This window comes from Nothobranchius furzeri, chromosome 11 (assembly GCF_043380555.1).
Source record: "Nothobranchius furzeri strain GRZ-AD chromosome 11, NfurGRZ-RIMD1, whole genome shotgun sequence".
NCBI classification, from domain to species: Eukaryota; Metazoa; Chordata; class Actinopteri; order Cyprinodontiformes; family Nothobranchiidae; genus Nothobranchius; species Nothobranchius furzeri.
In genome coordinates, this window is record NC_091751.1 from 69,584,238 (window position 1) to 69,596,912 (window position 12,675).

Here is a 12,675-nt window from a genome sequence, read left to right on the forward strand (position 1 = left end):
GTTCAGAAAAAGTTTCAATTTGAGTGAAAAGTAATGAAAACGCAGAAATCCTGCACAAATCTTGTCACCCGTATCCTCCAGCATCCATCAGCACGAACGAAGGGGCGCGTGTTCAAGAGTCAGGGTTGCTAAGCCGTTGCTTGGCCTAGTCTTGTGGTTGCTTTAGCAAACCCTAGCTACAGCCTGGCGCCGCCCGTGACAACAATAGACAGCCTGAACAGGTGAGTTTTCAGCTGCTTTTTAAAGGAGACCACTGAGTCCACTGATCGGAGGTAGAGAATTCCAGAGTTCTGAGGCCACAGCAGCAGCGAGATGATGTTGTAGGTCTTTGGTGCTGGTCTGTGAGTTGACTCTGACTGGTCTGCCGTAGCTTCTCTTTATCCGAGGCTTTTCTTGGTCTGCCGCTTTTAGCCTCAACATAAACTGTGTTTGTGTTCTTCCATTTCCTCAATATGTTCCTAACTAGGGATGAGCCGGATACTCGTTTCAGACGAGTATCCGGTACGGATAAAGCATTTTTGACGAATATGAGCATGAAACGAGTAAAATGAGTCAATATCTGTAATCGTGCTGAAGGAAAATCCTCATTGGGTAACTGACTGTCTTCACGCTCTGTGATTGGCCAGTCACATAGAGCGCCCGCCCCTCCCTACACACAAAACTGCAGCCGGCCAGGAGCGCAGTCCGTCCTGTTCATTCACGCACACACACACAGAAAGTAACGGATCTCGCTGTGATTGCTTCACGGTTGCTCACGTTTCTTCAGTTTTCCCTAGGTTTTCTTCAGCTCGCCTCTTTTTCGGTTGAATATTTAAAGTTACTTTTTTTTGTAACTGACATGATGCATTTGACAAGACAGAGCTGACGTGCTGTTGTCACTACCTCCGCTACGGTCGGGTTTTTTATTTTTTTGTACTCCCTCTCTCTCCCCCTCTCTCTCTCTCTCTCCCCCCCCCTCTCTCTCTCTCCCCCTCTCTCTCTCTCTCTCTCTCTCTCTCTCTCTCTCTCTCTCTCTCTCTCTCTCTCTCTCTCTCTCTCTCTCTCTCTCTCTCTCTCACTCACTCACTCACTCACTCACTCACTCACTCACTCACTCACTCACTCACTCACTCACTCACTCACACACACACACACACACACACACACACACTAATCAACATTGTTTTGTTTAACTTTGTGTGGGAAAATGCCAAGAACGTTAAGAAAAAAATCAGTTTAATCAAATTAAAATAAAAATATATATAAAATTGTGTCTGGTTGTAGCATTTCATATTTCCTAGTTCCTACTGCATGAGTTCAGATGTATTAATTCATGCACTCAAATATTAATGTTCTGATTTTATTGAAAAACTTGTTCTGAAAAAGTTCCTTTACAATTGGGATGAAAAACATTTAATCTCAATTCTGAGGCTGCTCTGTAAATAGTTTTCAAATAAACAATACACATAGCAACTTCTGATCATTCCATATCAATTTCAGACTTAAAATAATACATTGATGCAAACCACGCCCACTTCCGGGTTATGCCACGCCCATTCCGAGTACAGATACAGATAATGTAGTTGGTTGAACAGATACAGATACAGATAGTGGTGTACTCGCTCATCCCTATTCCTAACTGTGGAAACAGACAGTTGAAATCTCTTGAGACAGCGTTCTGTCTCCTTCCCCTAAACCATGATGTGAACCGTCTTTGTTTTCAGCTGATTTGAGAGTTACTTTTTAACCCCCGTGTTGCTACTCTTCAGAGAGGAAGGAAACTTAGAATTGGCCCCCCAATCTTTATTTGTGACAAAAATAGGTGAGGTGATTAGTAAACAGTGTGAAGGGATCTGTGTGATCCACAGAAACACAACTCCGCACCAAAATGGTGATGTTGTTGGACATTCTGCTCAGTTTTATGATTTTCTGTCAGACTCTGAACCAGGAAATGGCTGCAGGCAGCAGCCAGAAAACTCCGGTGCAACCAGTGATTCTGCCTCCTAGCCAATCAGTGGCCAGAGTCACGATGCTGGCTCGACTCAGCCATGTCAGGAACCTCAACGGTCCAGGGCCTAAATAAAAATTGAGAAAAAGTTTATAGCAAGGGTATTCAATTCCGGTCCTGGAGGTCCGGTATCCAGCGTGTTTTAGTTGTTTCTCTGCTCCAACACACTTGATTCAGTGGTAGGGTCATCTGTGCAGCAGCTCATCAGTAGCTTAGTAAACTAGACCAAATTCTTGCTTTGCAAAGTTTGGTCTAGGAATGCTCCATTGGAACTTCTGCGGCCTCTAGCAGCATTCTGGCTGGCCAATCACAGCCTTCTATTCTCTTTAGCCTTTTTCCCAGGAACACTACTCAGCCTGAAACAGCTGTTCAGCGTGCTTCGAGTCAGCTCATCTGAGGTGATCAGTAAACAGTGTAAGGTAACTTGTGTTCTGCACCGAAACACAACTCAGTAGAAAAATGGTGGTGTTGCTGGACACTTAGCTCAGTTTTATGGCGTTTTGTCGGACTATGAACCAGGAAATGGCTGCAGGCAGTGAAGCACAAAACAAAAAACTTCTGAGCAACTAGTGACTCCGCCCCCAGCCAATCAGCGGCCAGAATGACTATGCCGGCCCGACTCAGCTTATCCAGGTACCACAACAGAGCAGGGACCAAAGACAATGGAGACAGTAGAGGGAAAATACCGAACCGTGCCCTTGGGAGCTGTGGTCGTTTCTGAGCTGCATCGGTCCGAGTTGCACGGAGTAGTGCTTCTGCAAAAAACAGCTTCTGTGGGCCAGTCAGGGCCCTCTGTTCGTGTGGTGGGCAGGATGATGCGACAGACTGGAACAAGATGGAGACAGCTCGTGTGAATTTTGGACTATTTGGACTATTTGGACTTGAGCTTTATTAGAATCAGGAACAGACAGATGTGTTTAAGTCCTTTATTTAGAAAAAGGATGTATTTTTTGCCCTCTTTGGCAACAGACTGCTTTATTTACTTTGTCCTGCTTGCCAGGCTAGCTCTTAAGGCTTTGCAGAAGCCTGTTTATTAACTGCTGATTGTAATCAGGTGTGTTGAAACAGAAACTAAAACGTGCCGATACCGGCCCTCCAAGACCGGAATTGAATGCTCCTGGTCTATAGAATACTAAACGATGACGAGCCGTTTTAACGTTTAGTCCATAATTGGACCTCTCTGTAATTCATATTTCTATATAGTAATAATTTAATTTATCCTTGCACTAATTGTGTTGTCTATTAGTCAAAATTGCAAATGAAGACATCAACAGCTATGTTGTTACTAGCAGAAATGACAATTATGGATATTCCTGAAAACAACCGCACGAGTGGGAATGAAGTTAGAGATATCTCAGAACCCTTAGAAACCTACGGTGAACTTTTTAACATTTATTAGGCAGACCGGATGTGTGTTTCAAACATCTTTAAGTCTGTTGTTCCTAGTAGAAGTTAACATTCCGGGTATCTGACATGTTCTTTCTAGATAGTAGGAATCATTCAGTTAAAAGGGTCCTTGATGTTATGGACATTATAGAATGCAAAAACAACATTAGTTACTTTGCTAGGTAACTAATTACTTTTACAATTTGGCAACTAAGTTACTAACTCAGTTATTTTTTGTAAAAAGAAATGTTGAACTCTTAACTAGTTGCTGTTTGAATGTAAGATGACCTACACTGGTAATGGTCTTATTAACCAGCGCTACTCACATAGACTACGTTTACATGCAGCCAGTATCCGGGTTATGATCGGGTTAAGGTCGGGATTCGGGTTTCTGAGTTGATCAGAATAACCCGTTTACAAGCATAAATAGAAAGAGTTACCTCTAACTTGCATAACCCGATGTAAATGCGGTCGTTGGGGTAGCGTCAGGACGTGTGGACTACGTCCAGACGCAATATGCATAATTTCCGGTTCTTCTTGATCCGGTATCCGTGAAAACAACAACATGTTTCCCAGTTGGGAAGAGATAGCGACCGCGTTTGTTTGCGCTTTAGTTTCCTCGTCACTCCAAAAGTGAGGTGCTGTGCCGCGACTCGCCATGTTGCTCCCAACTTGTTGTTTACTTCCGGAGTTCTGGCGCATACAAGACGTCTCGCTACTCAAAAGACCAAGATTCCTTGTGAACAGAGCATGCGCAGAACACACGCTTTGATGGGGATATCCCGGTATGCGTTTACGCGACCAAACATTCGGGTTAGAAAAGGGTTACCCCAGGTGTAGTAACCAGGTTTTTAAAAACCCGGTTATGAGCATATCCGGGTTTTTGGAGGTGTTTACACGGACCTGCGGAACCGGGTTATTGTGAATATTCGGGTTTTAAAAGGGTTACTGGCTGCATGTAAACGCACTGATTATGTCCTGATACTGATGAGTGGATTGACCAGAGCTGAGGTCGAGGGTGGGGGCTAAGCCGCCTTCTTTTAAGTGGCCAATCCTCTTATCTCCTTTTGCAACCAGTTGGTTGACACAAGCACATTTGTGTTTACTGTAAACACCCTGAGTAACCCCCCCCCCCCCCCCCCCCCCCCCCGCTGCTACACAGGAAACTCCATGCCTGGAGCTGGAGTTCGACCACTTCGGCTCTCCGGTAAAGTTTCCCGTCATGAGCCAGGTGGAGGAACACGCAAACTGGAATTTCTCCAGGGAGCACGGCTTCAACTACAGCCACACTGGTTTGGTAAGAACACGATCACTTTGGTTTCCACAAACCTCACATCATTGTTTCATTCACACACCTTGAACTTTATAAATGCCACTTTTTGTTGAAGTGTGTCTGTGTGTCTGTGTGTGTTAATTTCCCAGAGTAACAGGGTTGCTCGTGACAACCCTTTGACTGACAGCGACAACGAGCAGCTACGACAAGTGTGTAACAGAGATCCGCTGTCTGAGATCACTGAGCAGGAAAAAGACTTTCTGTGGAGGCACAGGTGATTTCTCAGAGCAGCGTGGTCTTCACCCTACAGTACACACACATTCATAACTCAGAAGGTCTAATACACACACATTCATAACTCAGAAGGTCTAATACACACACATTCATGACTCAGAAGGTCTAATACACACACATTCATAACTCAGAAGGTCTAATACACACACATTCATGACTCAGAAGGTCTAATACACACACATTCATAACTCAGAAGGTCTAATACACACACATTCATGACTCAGAAGGTCTAATACACACACATTCATGACTCAGAAGGTCTAATACACACACATTCATAACTCAGAAGGTCTAATACACACACATTCATGACTCAGAAGGTCTAATACACACACATTCATAACTCAGAAGGTCTAATACACACACATTCATGACTCAGAAGGTCTAATACACACACATTCATAACTCAGAAGGTCTAATACACACACATTCATAACTCAGAAGGTCTAATACACACACATTCATAACTCAGAAGGTCTAATACACACACATTCATAACTCAGAAGGTCTAATACACACACATTCATAACTCAGAAGGTCTAATACACACACATTCATAACTCAGAAGGTCTAATACACACACATTCATGACTCAGAAGGTCTAATACACACACATTCATAACTCAGAAGGTCTAATACACACACATTCATGACTCAGAAGGTCTAATACACACACATTCATAACTCAGAAGGTCTAATACACACACATTCATAACTCAGAAGGTCTAATACACACACATTCATGACTCAGAAGGTCTAATACACACACATTCATGACTCAGAAGGTCTAATACACACACATTCATAACTCAGAAGGTCTAATACACACACATTCATGACTCAGAAGGTCTAATACACACACATTCATAACTCAGAAGGTCTAATACACACACATTCATGACTCAGAAGGTCTAATACACACACATTCATAACTCAGAAGGTCTAATACACACACATTCATGACTCAGAAGGTCTAATACACACACATTCATAACTCAGAAGGTCTAATACACACACATTCATGACTCAGAAGGTCTAATACACACACATTCATGACTCAGAAGGTCTAATACACACACATTCATAACTCAGAAGGTCTAATACACACACATTCATGACTCAGAAGGTCTAATACACACACATTCATAACTCAGAAGGTCTAATACACACACATTCATAACTCAGAAGGTCTAATACACACACATTCATGACTCAGAAGGTCTAATACACACACATTCATGACTCAGAAGGTCTAATACACACACATTCATGACTCAGAAGGTCTAATACACACACATTCATAACTCAGAAGGTCTAATACACACACATTCATGACTCAGAAGGTCTAATACACACACATTCATAACTCAGAAGGTCTAACAAGCTTCAGGTTTGAAAGTAAATAGCCAGAGGCAAAATTCATTTCAATAATTTCAATATTAAAACCTCAGCTGAAAAAGATTTTGGGATTTTCACGGCTGGACTTTTAAGATGATCTTAAATGTTTTAAAAAGCGTGGCAAAAACAGAAGATAGCTTGTGATGTGAGCCCAAACCAGCTGACGACGTCATGCTGGGAACGCGCTACAAACGGCTAGTGTAAACAGTAGCGCACCTGCGGTGTTTTTGCATTAGCATTATAGCGGAGGACAATGTGTCATCAGTCAGCTTCTGAAGCCTCTGCTAGTCCGTCAGATTCGTTTTTTTCTCTGGGACACGGCAGCGAGAGTGGATATTAGATTACAGGAGTTGTTAACCAAACTCTGACCCCAATAGCAGAGGTGCAGGCATGTTTGAGATTGTTTGACTCAGAAGACCCGCGAGCTGATCTGGAAACCTGGGAGAATGTTTTTTGTCTTCAGAACCAAAATCGGTACAGCTTGTTTACTTGTGTTGAATAGTTTCTGTTCTCGTAGCGCTTCCGTCGGGAGCTCTCAGCTGACTATAGATCTTAGCTCCATCATACTGTCCCAATTCACTCACCTAAAGGATTATTAGGAACACCTGTTCAACTTCTCCTTAATGGCATTATCTAATCAACCAATCACGAGGCATTTTCTTCAGTGCATCTGAGGGTGTGGTCCTGGTCAAGACAATCTCCTGAACTCCAAACTGAACGTCAGAATGGGAAAGAAAGGAGATTTAAGCAATTTTGAGCGTGGTGTGGTTGTTGGTGCCAGACGGGCCAGTCTGCTCAGTTACTGGGATTTTCACCCACAACCATTTCTAGTGTTTACAAAGAATGGTGTGAAAAGGGAAAAACATCCAGTATGCGGCAGTCCTGTGGGCGAAAATGCCTTGTTGATGCTAGAGGTCAGAAGAGAATGGGCCGACTGATTCAAGCTGATAACCACCTCAGTGACCTCAGCACCAGAGATCTGAGAGGCCAACTCAAAGTCCCCAGACTCTGCTTCCTCACTGGAAGACGTGTTGGTAGGATTGAAGGATTGAGGAGGTCTTCGAAGAATTCTGCCCACCGATCCACAGCGTCCTGAGTAGAGGTCAGCAGCACACCGTCCCCACTATAGATAGTGTTGGTAGCGCACTGCGTGGTGGACCAGAATCTCCTCAAAGCTGTACGGAAGTCTTGCTCCATGGTCTCACCAAACTCCTCCCATGCCCGGGTTTTTGCCTTGGCGACCACCCGAGCCGCGTTCCGCTTGGACTGCCGGTACCCGTCAGCTGCCTCTGGAGTCCCACAGGCCAAAAAGACCTGATAGGACTCTTTCTTCAGCTTGACAGCATTCCTAACGCCGGTGCCCACCAGCGGGTTCGGGGGTTGCCACCAGGAAAGGCAGCGACGATCCTGCGAACACAGCTCCAGTCAGCCGCCTCAACAATGGAGGCACGGAACAGGGTCCATTCAGACTCAATGTCCCCCGCCTCCCCCGGAACATTTTGGAAGTTCTGTCGGAGGTGGGAATTGAAGCTCCTTCTGACAGGAGACTACCAGACATTCCCAGCAGACCCTCACGATACGTTTGGGCCTGCCTGGTCTGACCAGCATCCTCCCCCACCATCTGAGCCAACTCACCACCAAGGTAGTGGTCAGTTGACAGCTCCGCCCCTCTCTTCACCCGAGTGTCCAAGACATGCGGCCGCAGGTCAGACGAAACAACAACAAAGTCGATCATCGAGCTGCGGCCGAAGGTATCCTGGTGCCAAGAGCACATATGGACACCTTTATGTCTGAACATGGTGTTCATTATGGACAATCCATGACTGGCACAGAAGTCCAATAACAAAACACCACTCGATTTCAGATCTGGGGGGCCGTTCCTCCCAACCACACCTCTCCAGGTCTCACTGTCGTTGTCCACGTGAGCGTTAAAGTCCCCCAGCAGAACGAGGGAGTCACCGGAACGAGAGCTTTCCAGCACCCCCTCCAAGGTCTCCAAAAAGGGTGGGTAGTCTGAACTGTAGTTTGGTTCATAAGCACAAACCACAGTCAGAACCCGTCCCCCCACACGTAGGCGGAGGGAGGCTACCCTCTCATTCACTGGGGTAAACCCCAACATACAGGCACCAAGATGGGGGGCAACTAGTATGCCCACCCCTGCTCGGCGCCTCTCAGTGGGAGCAACTCCAGAGTGGTAGAAAGTCCAACCCCTCTCAAGGAAACTGGTTCCAGAGCCAGAGCGATGCCTTGAAGTGAGTCCGACTATATCTAGCTGGAACCTCTCAACCTCACACACCAACTCAGGCTCCTTCCCCACCAGAGAGGTGGCATTCCATGGCACACCATGCCGGCAAATCGGCGTAATATTACCGCAATGGTATGCTCATAAACGCGCCATGCCGGCATGGCGTTGCGCAAATTTTGCGGCATTTGTTCCGCCTCGCTTGGTAGTAATATTGCGGTAATGGTCTGTCGCATGCGCCCTGGCGCAGCAGGCAGATGTCATGATGACGTGGGGAGTTATGGGCTCGACACACGGGAGGCGACATCGCCTGTACTCAATTCATTTTCAATGAGACATGCGCGATAAAGCATTAATCGCGGGTCTCCCTCCTAGTAAGCAAAACACGAAAAACCTGCATGTGAAATTTTGCGCTCGGGCACATGTCGTGCAGCGATGCGATCCCAGAAAGTTTAAATATTTTCCACTTTTCATCGCTGTCGCTCGGACGAGGACCAATCATCGGAGGTTTCATTCACTGACCAATGAGCGGGCAGGATGCTCCGTACATCTCCAAGCAAACATGGAGGAGAAGTTGATTATTATTATGTTTTATAGTAAAATCAGAAGTAAGATTTCACATAACTCTAGCAGCACCTTGTGAAACATCATATCTACCGCTTTATTAACTCTGAACCGCTTAAATAACCTTAATTCCCTCCAACCTGACACAGCCAAGCAAAACAACGGAAGATTCAATTTTGCCATGGAACAGAACGCGTAGACGGCTTTGTCGCTGCCGCGGGTCGCCTCCTGTGTGTCAGGTAATAAAAGTGACAGTGACGAATTTCGCTGATCGCGGTTGTTTGTCGCCTCCCGTGCATCGAGCCCCTTACTGCTGAACTCCGGCTGGCAAATGTATTTAAAATGAAAGTAAACACGGGCAATAAGGTTTGCTTTTTGAACAAAATCAGCTGAGATGGCATACTGGAGCGCCACAGCGCTCCACGAGCCTCTCTGTTAGAGCTGAAGCTCAGATCACCAGTGCTTTTCTGAGGTGTCCTACCACTGTTACAGTCATGTATCTGGTCCACGGTGGAGTATCTACTATTGTGTTTACATTAACAAAGAAAAATGTGTCCCTCATTCCCCTCCACCCCTTCATCCAATCAGCACCTCTAAACTCACGTTACTCGTCTTTTTCGCCCACGAACAAAAAGCTTGCTGGATATCTTTGTACACCTTCAGTCACGGGTGAATAAACGTTCATATTTTCAGACTTTTTATGCGATGCACTCTTCAGTCGGCTCCGTCTATTTACTTTTAAAGGCACCAAAGACTGTGCTGTTGACGAATTTACAGGAAGCAGCATCCTGACCAATCACAAGCTTCCCACTACACATTTAGCCTCTATAAAGCAATAATTTATAAGCATGTGATAGTTATATAATTTATACAATTCAGATCACCTTCAAAAGTCAGTCCCTCGCCCAGGGCCGTATCAAGGCATTTTGGGGGCCAAGGCAAAATTAACATACCTACCAGGCATTTTGAGTTAAGGTGGTATTTGTCATTATATACAACTTTTTTAATAGTTGCTGTTGCAATAAAGTCTAAAAGTGAAGATATGAGATTGTATAAGCGACTTCTCATAAGTGCTCTGTTTGTTAACAGAGTTGTTAAATGTTAAAGTAAATTTAACTAACTGAAAAATAAGGAGCATCCTGGATCTGTTTATTCTTTTTTATGTACTGGAAGTATTGTATCAGGACTCTGTATTGGCAAATTTTCAAATTTAAGTGACTCGGACTTACGGGCAAAGAAAACTGGCACATCCCTAGATAAAACTACTTCAGAGTCGAAATGACCGAACGTCTGTTAACGTGAGTCCCTGGGTGTTTCTCAATGTCAAGGCACCTGGCCTTGCGAGGCCGGGCTCCTTGCTTACGAGGACACTGTCCTTCCTTGGTCAAAGAAAATGGTTAAATGGAACAGACTTGCATCACGTGGCCGCGGCTTCCACGGCGGTCGCGTAACGTCACGTGACACGGGAGATAACGTTATATTTTATACGTGTTAGTTTCAATATAATTATACAACAAAAATTGTGCATATGTTTATTAAATTAAAAATACTACCCGCTAGCCACTGAAGCTGCAACTACTAAGCAGCTAACCAACCATAGATAACTTCTTTGGATCTAAAAAAAACCATTTGAAATGAGCCGACTTACTTTTAAATTTGAAATTTGCCCCCGAAGTAGCTGCCGGCTTCTGATCCGCTGTCCTTTTGAAAATACTGCGGTGTATTGTGGGTAATTTTTGACCAAGGCTAGGCTGCAAGACACCTCCCGTGTGTCCTCGCTCAGCTAGCTAAATGGCTAACACACAGAGAACATACGCCTCGGTAGAACATGAACATTGGAACACGTCTTGGCGGCTCCCCATGACGTATCTCCTAGGCAACAGGGGCGGAGCCAAGACATCAAGGCAATGTTCCTTGGCATTGAGAAACACCACCAGGCTGAGGCCCTTTACCAGAGCTAGCCGCTGGCGCTAGCTCTGACACTCATGCTACCTGTCAATCAAATCTAATTATTCATACTTTCAAGTATTTACTTAAACCTTCACGGAACAGTTATAAAACCTGACACCCCCTCTGAGGTGTCATGAATGTGAACTAGATCTATTAAATCTAAAATGTTTATTTTTATTAGGCTGTAAACATGTGAACTTGGCATTTTTTCCATAGACGTCAACGAGAATGAGCTCACTTCCGGTGCCAGCCCCTAGTGGATGAGGGTGGAACTGCGTTTATTTGTCACTTCTGTGTTGGCTTCACAAAATTCCGAACAAAATGGCCCGCTGGTGTTTTATCTTCACAAATAACACAAACTTGGAGAAGCCTCTGCCTGTGGTGGTGTTGCTAATGCTAACAGTTAGCTTAAACTAGCGAGCCAAGATGGGTGAGTCAATCTCCTATCAGGAGCTAATGCAGGAGATGGGTGTAGGAGACTATTTTCATGTTCAGCCTGAGTGGAAAAACACAGAGTAACTGATTATAGTCAGAAAAAACATTGTTCAGTCAACCACATCAGGAGATTATAAATGCCACGTGTGCACAGCTTCCCGTTCTGGATGTTTGTAAAGCTAATTTGCTTCCTCCTCTTCTAGGTATCATTGTGTGAACATACCAGAGATTCTTCCTAAGATCCTCCTGGCTGTGAAATGGAACTCCAGAGATGAGGTAGCACAGGTGAGATCTACCTCAGGCTTTTGACACACCTTTATTTTGAAAGCCGACATCACACAGAGGTGAGCAGGTAAGCTGCAGGCTGGACAACCTTCATCTCTCCTTCTTTGATTCCAGATGTATTGCCTTCTCAAAGACTGGCCTGCGATTAAGCCCGAACAAGCCATGGAGTTGCTGGATTGTAACTTCCCCGACCCAATGATCAGAGACTTTGCTGTGAAGTGCCTTGAGAAATACCTGACTGATGACAAACTCTCCCAGTACCTCATTCAGCTGGTTCAGGTGCGTTTCAGCCTGGGAGAGGCCAGCAGGAGCTCTGATTGTGGTGTGCTGTGCTGAAGTTGTGTTCCACCTCTTCTGTGTGCAGGTTCTGAAGTATGAGCAATACCTCGATAATCCACTTGCACGCTTTCTGCTGAAAAAAGCATTAACCAATCAGAGGATAGGACATTTCTTCTTCTGGCATTTAAAGTGAGTTCACTGAGAGAGCTGGTTGTTTGTTTGTGAAAGGTTAAATGTTTGTGTGAATACCCAATTAACGCTGAATGTAAGGCACGTGTAGAAAACATCTGTGTGCGTGTGTGTGCGTGTGTGCGTGTGTGTGCAGGACACACCCTCTTAATGCTTTTTCTGTGTGTGTATGAGAAGATCAGAGATGCACAACAAGACGGTGAGCCAGCGGTTCGGCTTGCTGCTGGAGTCGTACTGCCGGGCCTGCGGCATGTACCTGAAGCACCTGAGCAGACAGGTGGAAGCCATGGAGAAGCTCATAAATCTGACTGAACTCCTCAAACAGGAGAAAAAAGATGAGGCGCAGAAGGTAATCCAGCAGCTGTTCATGTGATCCTCTGAAGCGTCCGGTTT

At 45.1% G+C, this 12,675-nt stretch overlaps 1 protein-coding gene across 1 annotated transcript in view; it reads left to right on the forward strand.

Moving 5' to 3' along the window:
• Positions 1-12,675, forward strand: part of LOC107384477 (phosphatidylinositol 4,5-bisphosphate 3-kinase catalytic subunit alpha isoform) — a 49,858-nt gene that overhangs the window by 15,619 nt on the left and 21,564 nt on the right. The window contains exons 9-14 of the mRNA XM_054736842.2: positions 4,536-4,670; positions 4,796-4,920; positions 11,733-11,814; positions 11,929-12,093; positions 12,179-12,282; positions 12,460-12,631. Coding sequence (XP_054592817.1) covers positions 4,536-4,670; positions 4,796-4,920; positions 11,733-11,814; positions 11,929-12,093; positions 12,179-12,282; positions 12,460-12,631 — 783 coding nt within the window. The remainder of the gene's footprint in view (positions 1-4,535; positions 4,671-4,795; positions 4,921-11,732; positions 11,815-11,928; positions 12,094-12,178; positions 12,283-12,459; positions 12,632-12,675) is intronic.